Here is a 26,726-nt window from a genome sequence, read left to right on the forward strand (position 1 = left end):
CTGGGAAGGTCCTCCCTGAGGAGTGAGGGGTCCCCGTCCCACACCAGGCACCCAGCTCAGGGTCCCAGTGACAGGAAGAAAACTCCCCATAACTTCTGGCTGTAAAACGAGCGGGAACTGAGGCTGAGAGAGGATGCGGCTACAGAAGTCCCAGGCAGCTCCTCTTAAAGGGCCCATGCACTAACTTACTCCGACTTGCTCCCTCTGAGCTTGGAGGGGAGGCAGCTTGAGGGGCACCAGAGAACAGGGAAGCACTGAGCTGTTTGGCCTAGGGACAAGGGCTGGAGGGGCAGTTTTCTCCTGGACAGATGTGTTGGTGGAGGCCATTGTTCCTTTGATGAGCCCTTCCCCCACAGAGTAGGCAGATGACCGCCATATCTGGGACTCCAGCAACCTGGCTCACACAGTTGTCCCTGCTCTGGTGATTCCCTGAGGCCCTGCCCCACCCAACTTTCAGGCCCACCCAAGCTGTTTCCAAAGACTTTACCATAGGATTGGCCTGTCTTGGATCCTGCTTCAGAGTTTCCTAAAATCTCTCAAACAAGCAGCATTTGGTCTCAGCAAGCCCCACACCCCTCGTTAAGTGGCCCCAGGCCTGACACTAGAAACAGCCAGCCTTGGTTCACAACTTGGCTTTTCCTGAACACCTCCAAGCCCAGCACAAGAAGCAGCCATCTTCAGATCACTTTGTAGCTTATGCCAGGTGGCCCCAGGTAGAACACAGGCAGTGGCTGACCTTGCCCCAGAGCCAGCACACCCAGTGGAGTTTCAGACCACATCAAAACACCACCACCCAACCACCTCCACAAGTGACACACTCAATGAGTGGACTCAGTGGGTACCAGAGCCCTGATGAAGTAAGTCTTGCTCTGTGTGTTGGGCCCCTATACAGCTGATACTCCAAGGTAGTCAGAGGCCAGTGGCTAGTGGGCATAGACAGTCCTTGCAGCTGATCAGCCTGAGTGAATCCCTCCCACTGATGTGCCAACAGCAATCAAGACTCAAATACAACAGAAGGGGTACACCTTGAGGGCCCAGCTGAGGTGATCAGGGAGACTGTGCCACTGGATCCTACAGGACACCTACAACAGTAGGCCACCCTACAAAGCCTAGGAGACATAACAACTCTGCCTAATACATAGAAACAATCATGGGGAAGCAGCCAAACTTAGGAGACAAAGAAACATTTCCCAAATGAAAAAAAAGAACAAAACTCCAGGAAAAGAACTAAACAAAATGGAGATAAGCAATCAATCAGATGCCAAGTTTAAAATACAGGTAATAAGGTTGCTCAAGGAACTTGGTGAGACATTCAAGGGACTAAGTGACACCTTCAAGGAACTTAAGGAGACCTCTGAGGAACTTAGAACATCAACAACATAAAAAAGGACCAGACAGAAATTAAGGATGCACTAACTGAAATAAAGAATAATTTACAGGGAATCAATAGTAGAGTAGATAAAGCCAAGAAGCAAACCATCGATTTGGAATATAAGGAAGCAGAAAACACCCAACCATAACAGTAAAAAAAAAAAAAAATCCAAAAAAATGAGTATAGCGTAGGAGCCTCTGGGACAACTTCAAGCGTGCCAACATTTGCATCATAGGGGTGCCAGAAGAAGAAGAGCGAGAACAAGAAATTGAAAAGCTATTTGAAACAATAATGGCAGAAAACTTCCCTAACTTGGTGAAGGAAACAGACATAAAAGTCCAAGAAGCACAGAGAATCCCAAACAAGATGAACCCAAAGAGGTCCATACCAAGACACATCATTATCAAAATGCCAAAGGTTAAACACAAAGAGAGAATCTTAAAAGCAGTGAGAGAAAAGCAGTCCATTACCTACAAAGGAGCTCCCATAAGACTGTTAGTTGATTTCTCAAAAGACACTTTGCAGGCCAGAAAGAAGTGGCAAGAGATATTCAAGGTAATGAAAAGCAATGACCTACAACCAAGATTACTCTATCCTGCAAAGCTATCATTTAGAATCAATGGACATATCTCAAGTTTCCCAGACAAGAAAAAGCTAAAGGAATTCATCACCACCAAACCAGTATTATATGAAATGTTGAAAGGTCTTCTTGAAGGCGAAGAAGAACAAAAATATGAACAATAAAATGGCAATTAATACATATCTATCAACAATTGGATCTATAAACAAAATGAGCAAGCAGAACAGAGACAGACTCATAGATACGGAGAACTTTTTGTTGCTTGCCAGATAGGCAGGGGCAGGGGGGGTGGGTGAAAAAGATGAAGAAATTAAGAAGTACAAATTGGTTGTTAGACTGATGAACCTCAAAGGGAAGGGGGGAGGGAGGGAAAAATGAGATAACCAATGGACACCAACAATAGTTTGGGGAATGTAGGAGGGGGGCGGGATTGGGGAGGAGAGGGTCAATGGGAAAAAAGGGAGAAACATCTGTAATACATTCAACAATAAAGATGAGTTAAAAAAATATTTTAAATTTTGGCCATTCTAGTGACTTTGTGGTAATATAACACGTGGTTTAATTTACATTTCCCTGATGACTAAGCAACTTTTCACATACTTTTGGCCATTCTAATATCTTTTTTTGGTGAAGTGTCCAATTATTTTGCCCATTTTAATGCTTCTTTGTTTTTATTATTTATAGTGTTTAATATATTCTGAATATGAATTATGTTAGATATATTATGGAAATAATTTGCCCTACTCTGTGACATGCCTTTTCACAACAATTTTTTTTTCTTTATTGATTTTTAGAAAGAGAGGAAGGGAGAGGGAGAGGAAGAGAAACATTGATGAGAGAGGACACCAACTGGCTGCCTCCTGTATGCCCCCCACTGGAGATCGGTCCCACAACATGGGCATGTGCCCTGACCGGGAATCGAACTGGTGACCTCTTGGTGTGTGGGTCAACGCTCAACCACTGAGTCACACCGGCCAGGTGCCTTTTCACTTTCTTAATGCTATCATTTGATGAGCAGATATTTTCTAATTTAGTAGTCCAATTTATCATTTTTCTTTTATGATTAATGTTTTTTGTGTCTTCAGAAATATTTGATTATCCCATCATCATAAAGATATTCTCCATTTCTCTTCTATAAGTTTTATTATCTTAGCTTTTATGTTTAGATCTATGATCCATGTAAAGTACATTTTTATGTTTGGTGACAGGTAAAGGTAGAGCTTACTTTTCCATATAGTTATCTAGTTGTTCCTGCAACATTTGTGAAAAACAAATATCTTTCTCCTTGGGCTGAGTTGGTACCTTTCTCAAAAATTAATTGACAACATGGGGACACAATGTATAACATAAGGAATATGGTCAGTACTATCGTAATAACTATGGACAGTAACAGATGGTTACTAGACTTACAGTGATCACTTTATAAGATATATAAATGTTGAGTCACTCTGTTGTACACCTGTAAATAATATAATGTTGTATGTCAACTATAATTAAAGATATATTTTTTAAAATACATCAGTGAATTGGGGGAGGTCTGGGACAGCTGAATAATAAAAATTCCATGTGGAGATAACAAATAAAATGAATATAAGAGAGGATTTTTTAAATAAAAAAGCAGCTGCAAAAACAAGAAAATAACTAGTCAATGTGTATGGATATAGGGACTTCCTTGTGAGGAGTCATAACATTATTATATGTGTGATTTGATCTCACTAAATCAGAATCCCCACATGGCATTAATTTGCAGGTTAACATTTTAATAAAAGATTTTTGTGTGTGTACATATACACACGTACACATTGACAACCTATTTTTTTACTTTGTTTTGTTCCATTGATCCAAATGTCTATCCTTAGTCCAATAACCCACTATCTTTATTACCATGATTTTCTGTAGGTCTCAAAATCAGGTGGTATTAGTCTTCCCCATGTTTATTCATATTTTTCAAGATTGTTTTAGGTATTCAGGTTCTGAGTTCCATGAAAAATGTTACAATCAACTGATCAATTTCTATGGAAAAAAAAGACCTCTAGAAAGCTGATTGGTACTACATGGAATCTACAGTTAAATTTGGAGAAAATAGCCCTGGCCTGTTTGGCTCAGCGGTTAGAGTGTCGGCCCGTGGACTAGAGAGCCCAGAGTTTGGTTCCCGCTAAGGGGATATACCTTGGTTGTAGTTTGTCCCTGGCCCCGGTTAGGGTCGTGTGGGTGGAAACCACTCGATGTGTCTCTCTCACATCGATGTTTCTCTCTCTCTTCCCCCTCTATCCCTCCCGCTCTATCTGAAGATAAGTGCAAAAGTGTACAATAAATAAATAAATTTGGAGAAAATAGGCATAGATATCTTAACAATATCAGCACTTTCAAATCATGAAGGTGGCATAACCATTTATTCAGATATTTAAAAATTTCTCTCTATTGATTTGGAATTTTTAATGGTTACTAGCATATTTCATTATATAAGTATTGATAAAGACTGACTGGAACTTTAAGGGGACATAATCAATCAGGAGGGTCTATGGGGAGTGCTAGGGCTTATGGGAAGAGTTCTCAAACTACGTAATAGCAAGAACCCTACCGGAATAAATCTATGTTTATAATAAAGCTCCATGGTTCTAACTTTCTCTTCCATAGACTCCCTTTTCCCTTCTATAAATATTTCTTGTCAACTGATGGTCATTGGTGCCAATTCACCACCAACAGGAATCCTCAATCGTGGTGCAGTGAAGAAATAAACTTTATTCAGTGCAAATCGCTCAATTATGAAACAGCACAGCTGGGGCCAAGAAACAGCTTAATTGTGTTACAGCTCAGTTTGGAAGCTGCATGGCTGTGAAACAGCACAGCTGTGAAGAGGCCTTGGGGCAGGTGGCCCTGGAAAAAGGCCCATTTCTGTGTACACAGCTCAGCTCTGGTCTGCTCCACCTGCTCCTGTCCGGTCCAGTCCATTCTGCAGGAGTCTGCTTCACTCCACTCCTGTTGTGGTCTGCTCTACTCTTCTCTGGCAAGACTTCTTGGGTGTTTCAGCTTCAACCAGAAATGCACTCTTCTTTGGTGGAAAGGGAAAATGTACTCCCTGAGCGAGAGGGGAACCGCCTTATATAGACAGAAGTCCCTGCCCCTGGTCCCTGATTAGACCATCCTCATGCAGATGAGGACTCCAAGTTCTCACAGTTTGATTGATTCAAATAGGACAGTCCTGATTGTTCAGAATGGAGCCACTATGATTGGTTGGTGAAGATGCTGATGGGATATAGCCGGGTAGCTCTGATTGGACAGTCCTACTGCATAAAATAAGATTCCAGGAACTCCTTTATGGGGGCTGGCCCAGGTGGCAGGAAACACACAGCAGGAAGCAGGCAGCTTGGTGCAGGATTCTATTTGAAGTGCAGTTTGCATGAGAGGCCCTTGTGTAGAAATGACTTCTAGGTTCTGTTTTGTTTTTTTGTTTTCTTTTTTTAATTTGAGCCCAGTTAGCCACCAGGAGCCCTTCTTAGTAGGTATCGTCTTTTTCAGGGTCCACACCTCCATCTTGGCATGCAGGCCAGTGTGCGCACATGGCTTGCTATATTTACATGCACTGGGTTGCAACCCTTCCTTTTCCCCAAATAAATTCTTCTTGGTGATGAATCAACTAGTTGATATTATTTTTGAGTTGAAACTACCAAGTGATTTATGTTTTTAAATTCTAATATAAAGATATTGTTTAATTACATATTCTAAGATTTTGTTACTATTATATAGAAGCTCCCACTGTCCTCCACCACCCATTTTCCAAGTCCTCAAGCCTCCCCACCCTCTCCAGTCGTCAGTCCAACAACCTCTCTAGTCCTACTGCCCTGCTCAATTTCTTCACTCCTTCAGCATCACCTATCTTTCCAGTTCTCCAAACCTTCCCCTCTCCTCAGTCCTCTAGCATCACCCCTATGTTCAGTTCTCCAGTTTCTCCCCCTGTTCTGGGACCTCTAGTTCCACCCCTCTTTCCAGTCTAAAGCCACTCCCACTTTATTTGCTCCTCTAGCTCCACCACATTTTCCAGTATCCAGTCCCCCACCCTTCCCTGAACAGATACCTGAGTTTGCTAGAAGGACCCAAACCTGACACAGACATCCCCTTGAACTGTTTACAGTTCTGGAAGCAGCAGTAGCTTGTTTTCCTATGTCTGACTTAGTCTGTCCCACACACCCACCTCCTACCTTTTACCCTCTACATCCATTTAGTTACTTTCTCTTTCTCTCCATTCCTAAAGCCTAGCCTACTTTCCTCACTCCTACTGCACCAATCTTCTTTCCAGACTTCTGCCATGCCTCTCTCCCACTCCTATTGCCCCACCCACTTTCCTCACTCTTCCTGCCCATTCTTATTCTCCAATCTTCCTCCCAAGCCTACCTTCCTACTCCTCCAGTCCCTCCTTATTTCCCAGCTTCAAGCTCTAACCTTTACCTGATCAGGTTCCTGGGTTTGCTTAGAGGACCCAGAACTGACACAGACTCCTCTTTGAACTTAGTATAATGATCTGGCCATAATAGGACCTTGTTATCCTCAGTCTCTAATTTAGTCTATCCCACACACTCACCTCTTACTTCCCTATCTCCAAAACTCCAGCCCTTGCTCTCTCCCCAGTCCATTAGCCTCTTCCCTATCCTCAGTCAACCTGCCCCATCTGTTTTTCTCATGCTGTCACTCAGCCCCTGTCCAGTCCTCCAACCACGGCACTCTCTTCTCCTTCAGCACCCCACACAACCCCTTGCTTATATCTCCTGCCCCAGCTGCTTTCTCAGCCACCAACCCCTCTCCATTCCCAAGTCCTCCCACTCCACCCTTCTCTACATTTGTACATCTTTGTCATTTACTAAATTTCCTTGTGTACTTGTCTGTTTCTGGACATTCTACTTTATTCCACAGGTCTGTCTGTCTTCATGCAAACAAGAATACTGGATTTAAAGATAAACTTTAGGGCCCTTTCTGCTCTATCCCAAGACTTTCTGTGGGATTTTAGGCACATTCTGTTCTCTTTCTAGGCCTAACTTTTATAATCTGTAACATGAGAGTCTACAACTAGGTTATTGCTGTTTCTAGCACTAAGATTGCCTTATACTGTTAGGAGCTGGAGAGTTCCTGATGCAGCCTGCCTGCCTGGAACTCGAGGTATGGGGTTCTGGTTTCCCAGGCCTGATCTTTTCTTTAACTCAGTGTTTGGGTGACTTTGGGTTCTTGTTCCCCAGTCCAGGGTTTTATTGTACGTATCTTCTTTTTTTGGCCTTGAGTTCGGTAACAGCTGTACTATGTACCAGGTAGTTACTAGGCATTTTACATGCATAATCTTTTTTTTTCAATCCTCACCCGAGGATATTTTTCTATTTCTCTTCAGATAGAGTAGAAGGGAGAGAGAGAGAGAGAGAGAGAGAGAGAGAGAAAGGAAGAGAGAGAAACATCTACGTGAGAGGGACACATCAACTGGTTGCCTCCCGCACAACCCTGACCAGGGCCAGGACAAACTGCAACTGAGCTAAGTGCCTTTGACCAGAATCAAATCCGTGACTCATTGATCCGTGGCCAACGCTCTAACCACTTAGCAACCAGCCAGGGCCAGGCATAATCTTATTTAATTGCTTTTTAACCTTTTTATTCAATTTATTGGGGGACATTGGTTAATAACATGACATAGGTACAGGTATACAATTCTATAATACATCATCTGTTTATTATATTGTGAGTTCACCATCCAAAGTCAAGTTTCCTTCCTCATTTAGTCTTTATAACAGCCTTGTTGGTAAATATTGTGATTCCCATTTTAAATTCCACCTGTGCTTCCTTCCTACCAGATGTGTGACTATTATAACATCCTATCATCTTACAAATGGTTCATTTTTAAGGCCCTTTTCTTGTCTGTAAACCAGAGGAGATAGTCCCTCTCACACTGGGCTGTGGGACTGAATAACACTACTAATTGACTGGCATGTAGTTTTCAAATGAATGTTAGTCACTTATTACATTTGTGTCCTCACTAAGTAAGGGAACAGACACTTACCCTTTATCCATAAAGGGCCTGGCTTGTGATAGGCTTTGTGTGAGTGGATGAAGCACAATTTCTCTGGACAGCACTCCAGTTCAAGCAAAGGCAGGAAGGATAAACGATTTTGTATGTGGACTATGAACTTTTGAAAATGTTTGAGCTGCGGTTACGAGATTCTCATCAAAGGTTGCTTTCAGGAAAGGTTGGTGCGATGGTGGGGTATTTATTATAAGTCCCCTTTAAGGGCCAGCAAGCTCGCTGGTGTGTTAGGACAAGAAAGGCACCGAGGCTAAAGCCTTGTGGTGGCATCTAGGTCCTGGTTCCCTCGTATCCGAGAGGAGATCGATCGCTGTGAAGGCCATTCTGGAGGGGGTTGCCAGTTCTGGAGTGTGAGTGGGGTTCCGATTTCGTCCGGGATTTCAAGGATCCTCCAGCGCTGCCCACCCACCAAGTCCCCGAGATTCCTTTTTTCAGGAGTCCGTATTGGTACTTCCCGCTTAGTCAGCTTCCCTCAGAGTCCCTTCTATAGTTGTCACTCACCTGCGTGCAGCCAATCAGCACCCATAGGTAGGGCAACTCGGAGAAGAGGCGGTTACTTCCTGCTTGCCTACCAATGTGCATACTCACAAGGGAGGGGCGGGCCTGTAGGTGTAAGCGAGCCAATCACGGACACCCGGCGGCTGGCGGCTCAAGAGGCAGTTAGTCGCGCGCGCTCGCTTCCCCAAGATGGCGGTTGCTAAAGATGGTTGTAGCTTAGGAGAACTGGCTTCAGGGAACGGGCGGCGGCTCCACTTAGGGATTCCTGAGGCCGTGTTTGTGGTAAGAGACATGTTGGTCCTAGGCATCTTGACGCTAGGCCGCGAACGCTTCCTTCCTGGCCCACACCCTGGTCTGGTCTGTTGGGGGATCTGGGAGAGAACGCTCCATCCCCTTTCGCCCTCCGCGCCTGCACAGACTAAGCTGTGCTGGGACCCGCCGCGGGAAACGCAGTCCCAGAAGGCCCGAGAAGAGATGGGGGCCTGGGGTGGGAGGATTCGGTTTGAGGGACCGCCCCTACCCCTGAACGCCAGGTTTCATCCTCTGCTGCACTTGAGACTCAGCCTAGATGCTGGAGAGACCGACAGATAAATGGTGACTTAAGATACAATGAGTAGGCAGAATGTCTGGTGTTAAAGTGTGAAAATAGGAAATGAAACTTAGTCTCTTGAAGGAATGCAGTGTTCTGTTGCTTTCGGGAATAGAAGAAGAGACTGATTGGAAAGTAGGATAGGATGAGAACGTGAAGTCCTTATTTGTTTGGTATGTGAAGGAATTGAGGCTTGGTATCCGGTAGGCAATGGGCTGACATTAGAAGACGTTTAAATAAATCCACAATAAAATCGTATTTGGTTTTGGATACATCATTCTAACAACTTAGTAATGAATCGTGTGGAGTTGAGAGAGGAGGCATGGAATGCAATTTGGAGACTTCACAAAACAGGGAGACTAACCCAAATCCAAACAAAGAGAAAAAAGTAGATACTTTCAACCTTGTTCTTCCATCAGGCTATTCTAGAAATAGTATTTGAAAACTATTTGAATAAAGAGAGAAAACCTGACTGGCCTTCCAGGCCAGTATTATGTCTTTCCACACTCAGTTCTGGTTAAGCTACTGTAAAATATTAATGGAATTTCTCGACCTTTTGGTTTGAAACTTATATTGTCTTGTCTCTATCTTTTTGTTAATTGTCTTACATATTTCATAAGACCCATTTCCTTTAATTTAAACTACTTTTGTATACACTGTATATTGCATTTTTGTATTTGCTGATTCAATTTTGTAGTTATTCTCTAAAGTTATTTTGTTTTCTCTCTGAGCTGTGCCATTTATTTTATTACATCTATCTCCCAGGCGTTTTTCCTAATGCTTTTACATAACTCTAGAGAAGGTAGTGCTGTTTTCCTTCCCATTTTGTAGATGATGAAACTGAGGTACAGAACCCTTGAGTAACTTGACCCAAGCCACACAGGGTGTAAATCCAGGATTTTAATTTGGGCTATCTGTGGGCCTACAGAGCTTCTCCTTACACATGCTCTGCCACTGGGAGGAAAGGAAGGTATTTACCTTGCTCACTGGCATTTTCTCCTGGTCCTAGCACACTGCCTGACACATAGTATAAACTCATAACTAGAGGTCAGATTGCATTTACATAGTGCCTTAAATACTGCATCATGGTGCTCAGCTAGAATTGGCTTTAAAAATCTATTTCAGGAGGATAAACCGTACCTGAGGGCTTTGTAAAGTCTTATCTTAAAATGCTTTTTCCCCCCTAAAATTCTGTTTTTAAACGTTGAAATTTCTACCAAAATGATAGTATGCCCATCCAAATTTTACGTAATTATTTCTATCTTCCCAGACTAATGGGACTAGCATGGTATTATAGGAAGAACACTGGCTTCTAAATAGACCAGGGTTTGAATCCTGCCTCTACTTCCCTGTGCTCCTTAGTCTTGAGCATATTATTTTACTACTTTGAGCCTCAGTTTCTTTAACTGAACTAGGGATAATGATACTTAGAATTGCTATGAGAAAGAGAAAATGTGCTTTCAGTATTGCAGGTTGATGCTTAATATACAGGTGTACCACCATATCCATGGGGAATTGGTTCCAGGACCTTCCCGCCCCCATATAAAATCCACAGCTGCTCAAGTCCCATTTATGAAATGGCATAGTATTTGTATTTAACTTATGCACAGACACATTCTTCCAAATACTTTACATTATCTCTAGATTACATGTAATACCTAATAAAATGTAAATGCTACATAAATAGTTATGTTGTTTAAGGAATAATGATAAGAAAAAAGCCTGTACATGTTAAGTACAGATGCATCCATTGTAGGTCTAACTACATAGTACACATTAGCAAAAACTTAACATTTTTTTCTAATATTTTTGAATCTCAGTTGGTTGAATCCACAGACACAGAACCCATGGATGCTGAGGGCTGACTGTATTAGTTTATGTGATGATGGGAGGCAGTATACCATACTGGATAGAAGTCAGATCTTGCCCTTTCCCCATTCCCAGTGGTGCAGTAATTTGTTTTTGTTTTTTTTTCTATTTGAATTGTCCCTTTTCCCTGTTGTACATTTGCTGACCTCTTCATCTCTAAACATCTAGTTCAGATATGAATTCCCTATAGGTTTTCCTGACCACTACCCTAAGATGGAATTCTTGGCACTTTCAGCTGTTCTCTTAGCACATTGTGTTATAGACATAGCTAATGTTTGTTGAGCAGTTATGAGCTGTCATGTACTCTTCTAAGCATATTACACATGCTCAATCATTTAATCCCCTGTGAAGAAAAGGTATTCTTTTTATTTTACAGACGAGGAAATTGAGGCAAAGAGAGAGGTTAAATAACTTTTTGAGGTCAACACATCTAGTATGTGATAAAGCCAGGATTCAAACCAGACAACCCTGTCTTTTAACCAAGTTTTATGCTGCAATAGTTCATTGTCCTTGCTAGACTCTAAGCTTCTAATAACATGTCCTAGGTGCTAGAAACTTTGACTTACTTCTCTTTCCTGTAGTGACCCTACTGGGAAGATGGTATCTTCTTTTACATGCACAGTTCAATCATTGCCTCAACTTCATCTTTTTTATTTCTTTTACTGTGTCGCTAGTTTGGTGGCTTCATAGTTCACTCCCTTGCTATGTTTCTCTTCATTTTTCTTCTTGCTTTGTTTTGGCTAAAATATTCCCTTCTGGTTAGTAAGCATGTATAAGAATAATGATGTAGAGATACCAGAAACCATAAGAAAATTGAATTTAACTTACTTACAATGAAGGACCAGCATGTAGTGTACATTTTTTAAAATGCTATTTGGTTTTACTAATTCTGTTTGGTGTGATTGTTCCTGTACATAAGATTTTTCTGTTTGCTTTTTAGGTTTACTTTATTTCAACCACTTGATACTTGAGGAGGTATTGTGGCTTGCCTTGGGAACCTAATGACCATATTTAGCAAGATTTCTATGGTAGAACTTATTGAGTTAAAAATTTAAGTAATAAAATCAATAATTTTGTGGCTAGGGCACATGAGTATACAATGTGTTTATTGGTAATTTTCGTATTTACTACTAGGGTCCCAGGGTGGGATACATAAAGCAGGCAGAGGTCATCATTCTTTCCCTATGCATAAATAAATATAAAAAGAGGAAGGTAGAGGAAGAATAAATTAGCTACAATATGTATGTGCACTGTTTGAAATGGTCTAACTTTTTAAAATTACTTTAGTTAAAAACAAACCTTGGGAGAAAAAAAGAAACAAACTTTTTTTTTTTCTTTAAAAAAATAGAGCTAAAGAAGTAAAAAAATCAGATTAGATGTGTGAATTCTAAAATTTGAAATGTATTATTTTTGCTGTTATAGGAAGATGTGGATTCCTTCATGAAACAGCCTGGGAATGAGACTGCGGATACAGTACTAAAGAAACTGGATGAACAGTACCAGAAGTATAAGTTTATGGAACTCAACCTTGCTCAAAAGAAAAGAAGGTAAGTGTAGAAATTTCCAAGATTTTAAAAAATTAATCTTGCATGACTTAACTTTTAAAACATTGATGTATTTTTCAAGTTCCAGCTCTGAACTAAATACCTTTTATTAAAGTTTTATTCAGCAATCTTTTTCCTTAACGGTCAGTGCTTTTTAGATCCTGTTTAAGAAATATTTGCTTATCCCAACCAAATTCATGAAGATACTCTCTTAATGCTTTATTCTTAAAGCTTTATTGATTTCTCTTTCACATTTAGATCTATAATTCATGGGTTATTCAGAAGTGTGTTGCTAAATTTTAAAGCAATTGTAGGATTTTCAAGCATGTTTCTTTGTCCTCTCTATTTACTGTAAATTGATAGTTTGATCTATAGTCTTGATTATATTAATTTTTTTTGGCAACACTGCTTCATAAGTTTATGTATTATTCTTCCATTAAGAGACAGATAGTATTTAGTTGTCCCTTTATATGACACTCAGTCCCTAGATCCATTAATTATGAATTGCAAGATGATGATGTTCTAATTCAGTTATTTATTTTTTATTTAATAAGCTGGCATAGTTTTACAAAAAGAAACATCCCCTCATGTACTATTTGGTAAACCTGGCTGTAGGAAATCAGCTCATCTCTCAGTTTCTTCCCTTGCAGGAGTTGTAGCCCTGCAATTCATGTAACCCCAGTAGCTCTCTGCTGCCTTCCAACAAAGGAGGTGTATTTTCTCTGGCTATTTGAGTGGTTAGAGGTGGGAGTGCTGGTCTGTTGCCATCTTAACCTGAAACAATTTCTATCCTTTAAAAAACCTTTTTAGTCTATTTTATTAGGTGCATGCAATCTGAGAATCATGTCTCCTTGGTGAATTTAACCCTATATAAAATAATGCTTATTGTGTTCAAATCAGTTTTATTGGATACTTACACTACCCCAGCTTTCTTCTGGCTAGTAATACTTTTTCCAATCCCTTTACTTTCAGCCTTTTTATTATTTACATTTAAGGGTTTTCCATGTAAACAACATATGGTTATTGTTCTTATATCCAGCTTATCTTTTAACATAAACAAATTATTCTTTTTAGATACTTTCAAGGTCATCTCATTTGTTTTATTTCATTATAATTTATCTGTGTCTGGATACTTTTTAAAATTTTTTTCTTAACTAACTACATTTGCACCTTGAGCAACGCAGAGGTTTAACTACTAACAGCCTACTGTTTGTTGGCTTACCGATAACATAGTTGATTAGCACATGTTTTGTATATTATATGTATTATATACTGTATTTTTACAAAACAGTAAGCTAGAGAAAAAAATGTTCAAATCATAAGTAAGAAAAAAAAATTTGTTGAAAAAATTCCATGTTCGTATAAGTGGACCCACATAGTTCAAAACAATGTATTCAAGAGTCAACTGTACATGTCAGCTTCCTGTAACTATGTATACTTGTGTGGTTTGCCTTTATCCATAGAGGATTGTGCTTTTGCTCAGAGCTGTGAATCTATACCAGCCTTGAACCACTTGAGCACTGTTCCAAGTTCTTGAGCTTAATATGTGAACTCCCCACTGAGCAAGTCAGGGGCCTAGGCTCAGGTCTATAACTGGTATTGACAACTGCCTCACGATGCCTACTTTTCTCCTGTTCTCTTACTGCTCAACTCACAGCCTTTTCTAGTTTTTTTCCCTTTTATTTTTTCTGGAATTCCCCTTACCTCTGTGATGTCAGCTATGCAACAAATATTATTTTTGTGTATGATTGAGTTTTTTTTGTAGCAGATGGCTCTATGTAGTTTGAATACCTTTTTCTTTTTCAGATGTTGTAAATCTTTTCTTGTAGTCTGTCATTTATCTTTAACTTTACCTTCAGCTATGTAAAAGGTCTTAACTATTTCATAATTCTGTTGTGACGATATGCCTTTTATCTTTTTTTGGTTGTTGTTGTTAATTCTCACCTGAGGATATTTTTCCATTGATTTTTAGACAGAGTGGAAGGGAGAGAGAGACAGAGGGAGAGAGAGAAACATCGATGTGAGAGAGACAAGAGAGACATCGACTGGTTGCCTCCCCCATGACCCCATCCAGGGCCGGGATCAAACCTGCATTTCAAGTACCTGCCCTTGACCAGGAATTGAACCCAAAATCTTTCGGCCTGTGGGCCAACGCTGTAACCACTGAGCAAAACCGGCCAGGGCCTTTTTTATCTTACTTTAACTGGAAATTTTGTGATTGTCATTTTTTGTCGTGTTTTTTTTTTTCCCTATCATGTGTTAAAATTTTTTTCCTTCTCTCCTGGGATTTCGTGTTGATATGGATGTTGACACTTCCAATTCTGCCTTCCATTACTTTTTATCATGTCTTTTCTTATGCTGACATTGTATGTAATTTGTCTTTTGGTAACTGATGGATATCTGTGAGTTCTTTATTTCAACCATTACATTTTTTATACCTAATAGTTTTGGTTGGTTCTTATTATATCTACTTGTTTCTTCCTTCATATTGCTAATATGTTTTTTCTCTTTGAAGTACTTTAAATACTTACTGTATAATGTTATCTTTTAGTATTTAATTTTATTTCATCTGATAGAGGTTGTTGAATTTATTTTCTTTGTTTAATTATAGTCGAGTTTATTAGATTAACATTTCTTTTCCCTGTCAGCTCATATGCTCTCAGGTATAGTGGTTACTTTGGCCAGTAATGTATGTGGGGATGGGAGTAATTTAAGTCCCCTGGTTTGGAGGGGTAGGAAGAATGCTGCTGGTGGTAAAATCTAGGGCATGGCTGTTAGACAAATACATTGTCTCCCAACCAAGTAACTTGGCCTACAGGGGATTCTTTCTGTTCCTTTGCCCTTGGCTATCTTCACTGTCAGCACCCCTGGGTGTGGAAGTGGGGAGGGGGGACTGCTGAGGACCAGTACTTATCTTCCCAGCTCCTCCCTGCCTCTGACCAATTCTACTGTTTTTCTGCCATGTAACAGTTATGGGATAGGTATTGTGATGCACCCAGGACAATTTAGAAGGAGAAAAAACACCTAGAAAGTTCTCCCTTACCTTACTTCCATATTGAAGACTTGGTTCACTTTCTTTCTAAGCTACTTCACTCTCCTACCCATGTCCAGGACCTAGAGATTTCTACTGTTCATGTAATAACAAAGACCAAGAACTGATACAAGTGTCCATTAACAGGAAAGTAGATAAGTTATTTTGTATTCATAATTGAATATTACACAGCAGTGAAAATGAATGAACAAATCCTAGGAAACTAAATGAGCTTAAAAAGCAACCTCCTGAAAATGCATACAGCATGGGATGGTTTGTGTTTAAGCTAAGAAAACAATAAAGAATATATTGTTTAGAGATACACATAAATGTGATGAACCTTTTTGAAAAAGGGTAAAGGGGACTGTGGATACACAGTTCAGGAGAGCTGCTATCCCTTGGGATGGAGAAAGGTGGGGAGGGATGTATTACTTGGACATGCACAGTGACCATGGCAATCTGGTTCCCAAGTTGGCTGGGGCTGCAGCTGCTTGATTCATTAATGTGCTTCATAATTTATATATTACATGTAATTTATACATACAAAAATATATCATAGAAATCATTTGCATGGAAAAAAAAAACTTGACCTGAATATACTTCTTATGTTGTGTGTATGTCAGATATTTCACAAGTGAATACATCTACATCTCTCTAGTATTTAACTATATCAACAACAAAAAAGCAAAATTGAGAGATCTACAACATCCATATTGAATTGTAAACGGGGCTTTGTTTACAATAGGCATTGTATTTCGCTGGAATCGGGAGGACGGTGTCTGGGGGGAAAAGGAGAAACATCTGTAATAAAAATAAATTAATAAAATAAATAAATACGTCTTTTATGAAGATTTTCTTCTAGTCTGTGGCTTGTCTTTTCATTCTCTTGACAATGTTTTTAGCAGAGCTGACATTTTTCATTTTAATGAAGTTCAGCATATCAATTCTTTCATTTTGACATAATTTTTGTGAAGTGTATAAAGTCCCTGTCTAGATGCATTTTTTGTGTGTGTGGATGTCCAGTTCTAGGCTAGTAGTTTTGCTGGTAGCTATAATATAACTTACCTGTTGTGTGTAATCAATTCCATCATGCCCATCATCATTTTCTTAAATTTCTGCATTAAAGTTAATGATCCATTTATAATTTTAAGAGTAATTGTTACCTAACTTGAAAATGAAATAACATTTAACAACTTAAAAGTTAAAGAAAAGTGCCTGGCCGCTGTGGCTCAGTGGTTGAGCATCAACCCATGCACCGAGAGGTCACCGGTTTGATTCTTGGTCAGGGCACATGCCCAGGTTGTGGGCCAAACCCCCAGTGGGGGACATGCAAGAGGCAACCAATTGATATTCTCTTAATTGGTGTTTCTCTCTCTCTCTCCTTCTCCCTTCATCTCTCTAAAATCAGTAAAGAAAAAAAAGTTAAAGAAAAATTACCCAAAGCTTAAAAGAATCACTAAATTGTACTGTGTCATAATGTGGTGTGTTATATAGTCGGGTGATATTGTACATTTCTTACAGTGTGACAAGATTAAACACTGAGAAGCTGTCATTGTATTTCGCTGGCATTCAGCTGACTGTGATGTAGATGTCTGTGCACTGAGTGCACTCGCCAGGAGCAGCTACATTCAGCACTGGATAGGGAATTGGTGGTTTCCAGTGGTTTTGAATTTAGAATATTATATTTGAATCCATGTTATTTTAAAAATTAATCCATTTCAAATGCAGTTCTAATAAAATGTGGAACCTCTGAATCATCTCTGTGGAATATGGTTTGCTCTAGAAATGTTAAATAATGATGTGATGTTTTGATAGAATGGGGCTTTGTATATAATAGGCATTCTAGAAATACTTGCTATCATATCTAAATATTTTAGTAAATATTTATATCTTAAATATATGAACTATATTATATATATATATATATATATTTTTTTATCCTCACCTGAGGACATTTTTCGATATTTTGCTCAGATAGAGTGAGAGGGAGAGAGAGAGAGAGAAACATCGACGTGAAAGCTACACATCGAGTGGCTGCCACCCACATGACCCAACCAGGGCTGGGGACAAACTGCAACCAAGGTACATGCCCTTAGCGGGAACCGAACCCGGGTCTCTCCGGACCGCAGGCCGATGCTCTAACCGCTGAGCCAAACCGGCCAGGGCATATTAGATATTTTAATAAACAAACTTTATTAAGCTATCTTAAATATGAAATATTGTAAACGTTTTATATTTGCAAATAGTCCTTAAGAGCATATCAGTAGAAAATGCAGGCTTCCGGTCAAGATGGCGACGTAGGGAAACGCAGTATCGCGTTCTCCCACAACCACATCCAAGTTACAACAAAACTACAGAACAACCATCATCCAAAACCGCCTGAAATCAAGCTGAATGGAAGTCCTACAACTACGGAATTAAAAAAAAAAGGCAGCTACATCCAGACTGGTAGGAGGGGCAGCAGCGTGAGGGGTGGCGGCAGCGGCACGGCGGCGCGACGGGCTGGTCCCACACCCAAGTGTGGCGGATAAAAATCAGGAGGCTCCCGAGGCTGGGAAGGTCCTTCCTGATGACTGAGGGGTCCCCGTCCCACACCAGGTGCCCTGCTCAGGTTTCCAGTGCCAGGAAGAGAAGTCCCCATAACTTCTGGCTGGAAAAACCAGCAGAAACTGAGGCTCAGGGAAGCTGACCTGGCTGGAGCCACAGGCAGCTCCCTAAAGGGCCCGCGCACGGACTGGTCGGACTCTCTCCCTCTAAGCTCGGAGGGGAGGCAGCTCCAGGGGCACCAGAGACATACAGGGAAGAACTGAGCTGTTTGGCACTGGAGCGAGGGCTGGAGAGGGGGCTTTCTCGGGGACAAACGTGCTGTAAGAGGCCTTTGTTCCTTTGGTGAGCCCTTCCCTGGGGCGGCAGACAGTCGCCATATCTGGGACTCCAGCAACCTGGCTCACACTGGTAGCGCCGCCCTGCTGACTCCCTGAGGCCCCGCCCCACCCAACTTTCAGGCCCACCCAAGCTGTTGCTACTTGCTTAACCATAGGATTGGCCTGTCTTGGATCCTGCTTCAGGTTTTTCCTAAATTCTTTCAAACGAGCAGCATCGGGTCTCAGCGAGCCCCATACCTCTCATTAAGTAATACACAGAAACAAACACAGGGAGGCAGCAAAATGAGGATACAAAGAAACAGGTCCCAAATGAAAGAACAGAGCAAAACCCCAAGAAAAGAACTAAGCGAAATGGAGATAAGCAACCTAACAGATGCTGAGTTCAAAATACTGCTTATAAGGATGCTCAATGAACTCAGTGAGGGCCTCAGGAGCATAAAAAAGTACCAGTCAGAAACGATCGCTGCACAGTTAGAAACGAAGGAGGCTTTAACTGAAATAAAGAATAATTTACATAGCTTCAATAATAGAGTATGTAAATCCAAGGAGCAAACCATCGATTTGGAATATAAGGAAGCAAAAAATGCCCAACCAGAACAGCAAAAAGAAAAAAGAATCCAAAAAAATGAGGATAGTGTAAGGAGCCTCTGGGACAACTTCAAGCGTGCCAACATTCGCATCTTGGGGGTGCCGGAAGGAGAAGAGAGAGAACAAGAAATCGAAAACCTGTTTGAAACAATAATGGCAGAAAACTTTCCTAACTTGGTGAAGGAAACAGACATACAAGTCCAGGAAGCACAGAGAGTCCCAAACAAGATGAACCCCAAGAGGCCCACACCAAGACACATCATCATCAAAATGCAAAAGGTTCAAGACAAAGAGAGAATCCTAAAAGCAGCAAGAGAAAGGCAGCTAGTTACCTACAAGGGAGTTCCCATTAGGCTGTCAGCTGATTTCTCAAAAGAAACTTTGCAGGCCAGAAGGGAGTGGCAAGAAATATTCAGAGTGATGAAAACCAAGAACCTACAACCAAAATTACTCTATCCTGCAAAGCTGTCATTTAGAATCGATGGACATATAAAAACTTTCCCAGACAAGAAAAAGTTAAAGGAGTTCATCACTACCAAACCGTTATTATATGAAATGATGAAGGGTCTTTTTAAAGAAAAAGATAAAATGTAGGAACAAACAAAATGGCAATGAATACATATCTATCAACAATGGAATCTACAAACAAAATGAACAGGAAGAACAGGAACATTCTCATAGATACAGAGAATATTTTGTTGGTTGCCAGTTGGGAAAGGGGTTGGGGGAATGGATGAAAAAGGTGAAGGGATTAAGAAGCACAAATTCATTGCTAGACTGACAAACCTCAAAGGGAAAGGGGTTGGGGGGGTGGGAAGAAATAAACCAAAGAACTTATATGCATAACCAATGGACACGGACAATAGTATGGGAAAAGGTGGGAGGGGGGCGGGAGTGGGGAGGAGGGGATCAATGGGGGAAAACTGTGGAACATCTGTAATACATTTTACATCCAACAATAAAGATGTGGAAAAAAAAAAAAAACTCACACCAGGGTAAACTGAAGAACAACGTCGTGCTAAAACTTATATGGTAAAAGATAGCACATTTTTATAGGTTTAGAAAAAAGATTTAATTAGAAGAGAGTCACATTGCATAGAACATTGTAGATGTAAAAGCCAGTTATTTAACAGCATATTTAGTCATTTGGAAAGTATATTCTTCTATTTTATGTCAACTTAATATATCAATCTTGTGAGATGGTTTGTTATTGAAATGCCTATTTTAATAGATTTATTTTTTTGTTCAAAAAAAAAAAAAAAAGAAAATGCATAGCTTGTAAGACTGTCCTGGTGTTTATTCTTGCATACTAAGTTAACCTTTTTTCTTATTCACAGGCTTAAAGGTCAGATTCCTGAAATTAAGCAGACTTTAGAAATTCTAAAATACATGCAGAAGAAAAAAGTAAGTGCATTTTTATTTATAAATGTGAGTGAACCAGGATACCTCAGTAGAGATGCGTCTTCCTTGACTCTCTGGTCACTGGTATTTGAACTGTGCTGGAAGATTCAGTCAGCCTTCTTGATCACATGTACTGATGTTGTAGACAGTGTGCTTCCATGGTAAATGTGATTTTGTGGCTTTCCCCCCAAGATCAGGTTTAATTCTAGGGCCTGTACTTTTTCTTAAAATTTATCTTTATTGTTGAAAATATTACAGATGCCCCCCCCCCTTTTCTCCATTGACCCCCTTAGGGCCCATACTTCTTGGATTATTTTATTTATATGTAGTATTTGCAAAATTTAAATGCAATTTGAAATTATTTTATATACAAAAGATGTGTTATTTTGAGGTAGCAGCATCTAAGGTTTTTTGTTGTTGCTGCGGTTCTCCCTAAGAATAAGGAGTGATTCCAAGACTTGCAGAGGTGGAGAGAATCCTCACAATTATGTTTCAGATTCTCATTTCACAGTTGAGGATACAGTTACAGGAGGTTCCGCTTAACCAGTGTCACATAGCTAGTTACTGGCAGAACTGGATTTGAGAATCTTCTGAGTTTTAATTTAATACTTATTAAATAAAAGCAATCTATAAAGATTAAATTCATATGGATATTGTATTTAAAAGGTTATATATGTAAATATATATGATTTATTACTTGACTGGAAGAGTAAGTACATTTCCAGTACATTAACTTAGTAAGAGACTCAAAAAACTGGTTCGTTGGGCATGAAGCACTGATGAAGTAATAATAATAATAGCTAACTCTTGTGCTTAGTTTGTACCAGGCACTGGTGTGTGTTTGTCACCATTGTCTGTTGTGGCTTTTAGAGGTTTAGGGACTATCTCTGTATTTTACACATAAGGAACCTGAGACACAAAAAGGTTAAGTGATATGCCAAATTTACACAGGTAGTTGAGCCAGAATCCATGTCCAGGCATCTGGCTCCAAGCATTCATTTATTTTACCACTATACTTAGTTTGCATGATGATACTGTTTCAAATGGTTTAGGTTCAGCTGTCAGCTCTCTCCTTTTTAACCTTGGTATTAAACTTGCCTGTGTACAGTACTGTCATTTTTTTGAAGGAGTCCACCAATTCACTGGAGACCAGATTCTTACTGGCAGACAACCTGTATTGCAAAGCTTCGGTTCCTCCTACTGATAAAGTGTGTCTGTGGTTGGGGGTAAGTAAATGTAATAGCTGCAGCTTCCTTGGCTGACATTTGTTTTTCCTAGCACAACAGTAGTGTTTGAACTGAGTAGATGCTTATCTCCCTTTGATTGTTGAAGGAAGAGGTAGAAATCAAGTGGTCCATATTAGAAACTGACTGAAATTAGGAATGTGATGAAGATTGCCGCAAAAATATACCCAAGTCTCTCCCAGACAAAACTGACCAAAACCCTACTTCCTTTCAGCCAATGCTTTGTCTCTTATATGTAACAGAAGGAAGAGCAGTAGAAGTAAAATATTAGATACTGCTGAACCTCACATAAATGTTTCTTCCCAATCGGAGTTTAAAAATTCTAGAAAGGTGTATCTAAACTTAAGGGGGAAAAGATTATTACAAAAAAACCTTGCGGTTGGAGTTCAGTTTTTAAACCATACACTTCCATTTTAGATGATTTATAGACCTTGTCTTTGATTTTTCTTATCTCACTCCTTTCAGTCCCCCAACCAAGCCATTCCTGACTGTCTAGCTAGCCGTCCATAGTTCTTGTTACCTCAGGCAAGTTCCCATCCAAAATAGAAAGTCAAGTGCACTGCTTCCAGCTTTTCCCACTGGGAGGACTTCCTATTGCTGCTGTTCTGTAGAATCATCCCTGAGAGACATTCTAGTGCTATGAAAGATGGGCGGTTTAACTCACTTCTCTATCCCTCAGTTCTTCCTCCTGATTTTTGTTAATTGTAATATTTTCGGAGTTTGTACATTCAATTCTACACCATGATTCCCATACTTGTTTAGTTTTAGTTCTGCAAATGGAACAGCTGCTATTCACCCAGTGGCTCAAATGCTAGGGGTTATTCCCCTTGGTTTCTTTTTTCATCCACCCACATTCCATCATCAGCAGGTAGGGATAAGATGATTCCATAAATTAGACTGGGACCACAGGGAACTCTCTGGTAAGAATTACAGCTGGAGCCCACCTCACATCTCACACTAGGATGCATTCCACATGGATCACATACTTACATGAATTACTGACCATAAACATTTAGGCCAAGTCATAGATGACTTATTCTGTAACCCTGGAATAGGAATAGTTTTTTTTAGGCTGCAAAGTTAAAAGACAGTGAACAGGAAAAAACGTTTGTAGCTCATATTGCAGGAAAGGACTAGTAGGTTTGCAGGATGATAGTCTTGAGATGCCTATTAGACTGTCAAGTGGAGAGGCTGATAAGGCAGTGTTTGAGGAGTGACTCAACTAAGGAGAAATACTTGCCACAAGGTACTTCGTGAAGAATGATTGATTTTTTTTTTTTTTTTACATGAATGAAGTGTTTTTAAATGTATTCTATTTTTTCTTGTTAAAAGTAACCAAAGTACAGAAAATCTCTGGAAAAAAAGTAGTAAGAAACAACAACAATTGACTCTGAGGAATGAGATTGTGGATCTGGGATTGGAGAGACAAGTACTTTTCATTGAATATTTTTTTGTCTTATCTGAATTTTTATACAGTTTTCTAATTATGCATTGCACCATTATCAGTCAATAAATATTTTTGTAGCACCTACTTTGTACCAAACACTTTCGTGTTGTCTCGTTTGATCCTTACAACAATGCTTTGAGTAATTTTTAAATTCCATTTGTCAGATGAGGAAAGTGGTTCAGGAAATGCTTGGTAGTAAAGTCAGGGGATAGGAGGAGTTCAGAGCTGGAAAAGGTATGGCTCCCACCTCCACAGTATATGCATCCCTAAGTGTCAGCAGTAATACCCGCTCTTCAGAATTCCAGACACAGTCACCTTGCCTTCACCCCTAGCATCTGTTGGAGGTAGGACAGGACAGTAAAAGCTAGCTATTTTTCTTATTGGATCAAATATAGATATATTTGAAAACTTTAAAATTATTGTATCCTAAGCTCAGAAACAACTATTTAAATGGATTCAAATGTAACACTAGTGTCATGGTGGTTAGTAGAAAGATAGGATTTGGTATATAAACATATTGGTTATCCTAATCTCCCATTTACTTAACTAGCTTTGCAAGCATAAGCAACCTGACTTCTCTGAACCTGTTTTAACTGTAAAGATGAAAATAACTTGTCTCACCAGGGTTGTTATGAGGAATAAATGGTATAATATATGTAAATATTTTCTCTAACCCAGGGGTCAATAAACTTTTATAGAAAGCCAGAGAGTAAATATTTTTGGTTTTGTAAACCATTCAGTCTCTGTCACAACTCCTCAGCTCTGCCAGTGTGGCATGAAAGCATAAGTGAGTGAAGAATAGCTGGATTCCAATGAAACTTAAGACAAAAGGCAGCCAGCTGGATTTTGCCCAACCCTTGCTCTAACCTATAAAGTACTATGTAAATGTTTAGTAATTGTCATGACTTTCTCTCTTCAGGCTAATGTAATGCTTGAATATGATATTGATGAAGCTCAGGCATTGTTGGAAAAGAATTTATCAACTGCCACAAAGAATCTTGATTCTCTTGAGGAAGACCTTGATTTTCTTCGAGATCAATTTACTACCACCGAAGTCAGTATCCTTTCTTTAAAAAGAAACAAAGGGAGGAAAGAATAAATAGTTTATTTTTAAAATCCTCCCCTGAGGATATTTTTCCGTTTATCTTCAGGTAGAGTGGGAGGAAGAGAGAGAAACATCAATGTGAAAGAGACATCGACTGGTTGCCTCCTGCACGACCCTGATCAGGACCAGGGACCAAATTACAACTGAGGTACGTGCCCTTGACTGGAATTGAACCCATGACTCTTTGATCCGTGGGCCAGTGCTCTAACCACTGAGCAAAACTGGCCAGGGCATGTTTGTAGCATTCTTACTTGCATTGCTTTAATGAGAAGAATGTCCTTATTCTCAGACCAATCAGTCTTACTTCATACCATAATCTCAACCAGTTATTCTCCCCCTCCCCCAAAGTGCCACACCCTTTGCTTTTCCTCACTTTGTTCCTCCTACCTGGAATGATTTCCTCCTCTTTACCTGGTTACATTTTATCCTTCATATTTCAGCACAAGCATCAGAACATTTCTGAACATTTTTTAACCCTCTCAGGGCATTCTGTTGTTCCTCTCTGCTTACTTAGCACTCTGCACATCTTTCTTTGTTTTCCAGGTCAGACTGAAAGCTCTTCAAGTGTAGAAGCTGTACTTTCACTCTCTCTTCTCCATAGCATGTAGCACCCGGCAGGTACTGAGTGCTTGGGTGAGGGAAGGCAGGTCTGTTTAAGGCCTAGAGTGGGAGTGGTGTGTGACTTGAACGTCAAGACTTCGTCTGGAGAAAAAAATACCTATACAATTCCTAGAGGGTAACATAGGAGAAAACCTAGATGACCTTGAGTATGATGATGACTTTTTGGATACAACACCAAAGTCACCATCCATGAGAGAAGTAATTGATATGTGAGGGCCTACGCAAGGTGCTGCCTGTGGAAAGGAAAAGTAGGTGCTTAATAAATTGAGTGAATGTCCTGTTAAACCAAAGGGAAAGTAAGAGATCAAGTTATTGATAATTAAATTGTACTAGTTTAAATATTACATATCAGGATATGGTTTGAGCATTTTTTGAAATTTCATGGATGAAGAGCTGTCTTTAAAACTATTGACAGTGCCAAGCGCATATTTGTTCAATATAATACAATAGTTGATTATATATGCTGAACAATTGTTTTATATGCTAAACAATTGTTGATTTGAGGACTTAACTTTGTTTTGGTGGAATTTAGTTCCAATATTTTCTTAGCAAATGACATTATAGCTAGATGGCTCATAACACTACTTGTCACCAGTATTTTGTATGTGTGATTTCTGTTTGATTCAGTGTGTGAGTGCATACTTAGTCATTGAGTATGTTATCTTTAGAATTGCATTTGCATTTTCTTTAACAATTCTTGCAGATATGGCCAGGGTTTATAATTGGGACGTAAAAAGAAGAAACAAAGATGATTCTACCAAGAACAAAGCATAATTCTGGCAGTGAAAAATGTGATTCGGTTTTCCAAACATGTTCTTTTAAGTACTCCAAAGTTTATTCTTAAAGGTTGACATTAGTTTGAATGGTTTTTTTAAACAGTAAGAGTGATAATTAAAACTTTAAAAAAGGAGATAAACACCAACACCATTTTATTTATTTATAAAAACAAAATTAGTTTCAAATATTTTATGGAATTATCCGTATGTTTATTTTTTTCAAATTTCCAACAAAGTAAATGCTACTTTCATCTGTTATTTTTTCGTGTGTGTAATAAGAAAAGTCTTAGTTAAAATGGCTGAAAACTGATATATGCTATGGAGGTGGAATTCTGGACACTTCAGCTCAGTTTACTTTTTCTTCATTAGCTGATGTTACGCTCACTTGACTATGTGCAAACTTGTTTTTCTTTAGTACATGTGGGGCTTTACGGTCCTCTGTTGCCGTTATTTATTATAATATTTTGTACTTTACAGGAAATGGTCATTTGCCTTCCTAAATGTTAAGAGGGCTATTATCCCCTATAAGTGCACAGTGTCTTTGCAATGCCAACATAAGGGAGATTTCAGCCAACATGAAATAACAAAATTACCCACTCAAAACTCTTGGCTAAGGTAATTTTGTATTTCTTAGTAGTTCTCCCAAGCAGCTGAACAGGAATATTAAGATTAATAAAAACTACGGTTGAAAAGACTTAAGAGTTTTTTTGTTCATGATAAAATCTTATAGGAATAGTAGAAAATCCTCATGGAGAGCCAATAGTGAGTGATACAGATTCTGGTAAAAACACAAATGTATTATTCCATCTCCATATAGTAAAAATGTACTTGTACAATGTTTTTTACTTGCATTTCATGATATTAAAACAGTGAAATTAAAATTGGCATGGCACCTTTTTCATGTTACTCTTTCTAAAGGTAATGTGGGTCTTTTCACATATTTGTAGTTTTTTTACTTGTACTTATAACTTGCATGTCCCAAGAACCTCTTAAGTTTGTAGAAAAAACATAAAATCCTTTTGGAAGGATTGCATTAAGTAAGCAATTGAGAAGTTAAATCTGAAGGGTACCCAAGTTCCTTGAGTCAGTTTTTCTTTCATAATTTTACATTCCCATGT

The 26,726-nt window shown here is 39.5% G+C and overlaps 1 protein-coding gene across 1 annotated transcript in view; it reads left to right on the top strand.

Annotated features, from left to right (window-relative positions):
• Positions 1-26,472, top strand: part of VBP1 (VHL binding protein 1) — a 45,741-nt gene extending 19,269 nt beyond the window's left edge. The window contains exons 3-7 of the mRNA XM_036271719.1: positions 12,389-12,513; positions 20,352-20,418; positions 21,543-21,641; positions 24,026-24,164; positions 25,536-26,472. Of these exons, the coding sequence (XP_036127612.1) occupies positions 12,389-12,513; positions 20,352-20,418; positions 21,543-21,641; positions 24,026-24,164; positions 25,536-25,606 (501 nt within the window). The 3' untranslated portion in view covers positions 25,607-26,472. The remainder of the gene's footprint in view (positions 1-12,388; positions 12,514-20,351; positions 20,419-21,542; positions 21,642-24,025; positions 24,165-25,535) is intronic.
• Positions 26,473-26,726: the final 254 nt, after the last annotated feature.

This window comes from Molossus molossus, unplaced genomic scaffold (assembly GCF_014108415.1).
Source record: "Molossus molossus isolate mMolMol1 unplaced genomic scaffold, mMolMol1.p scaffold_m16_p_2, whole genome shotgun sequence".
NCBI classification, from domain to species: domain Eukaryota; kingdom Metazoa; phylum Chordata; class Mammalia; order Chiroptera; family Molossidae; genus Molossus; species Molossus molossus.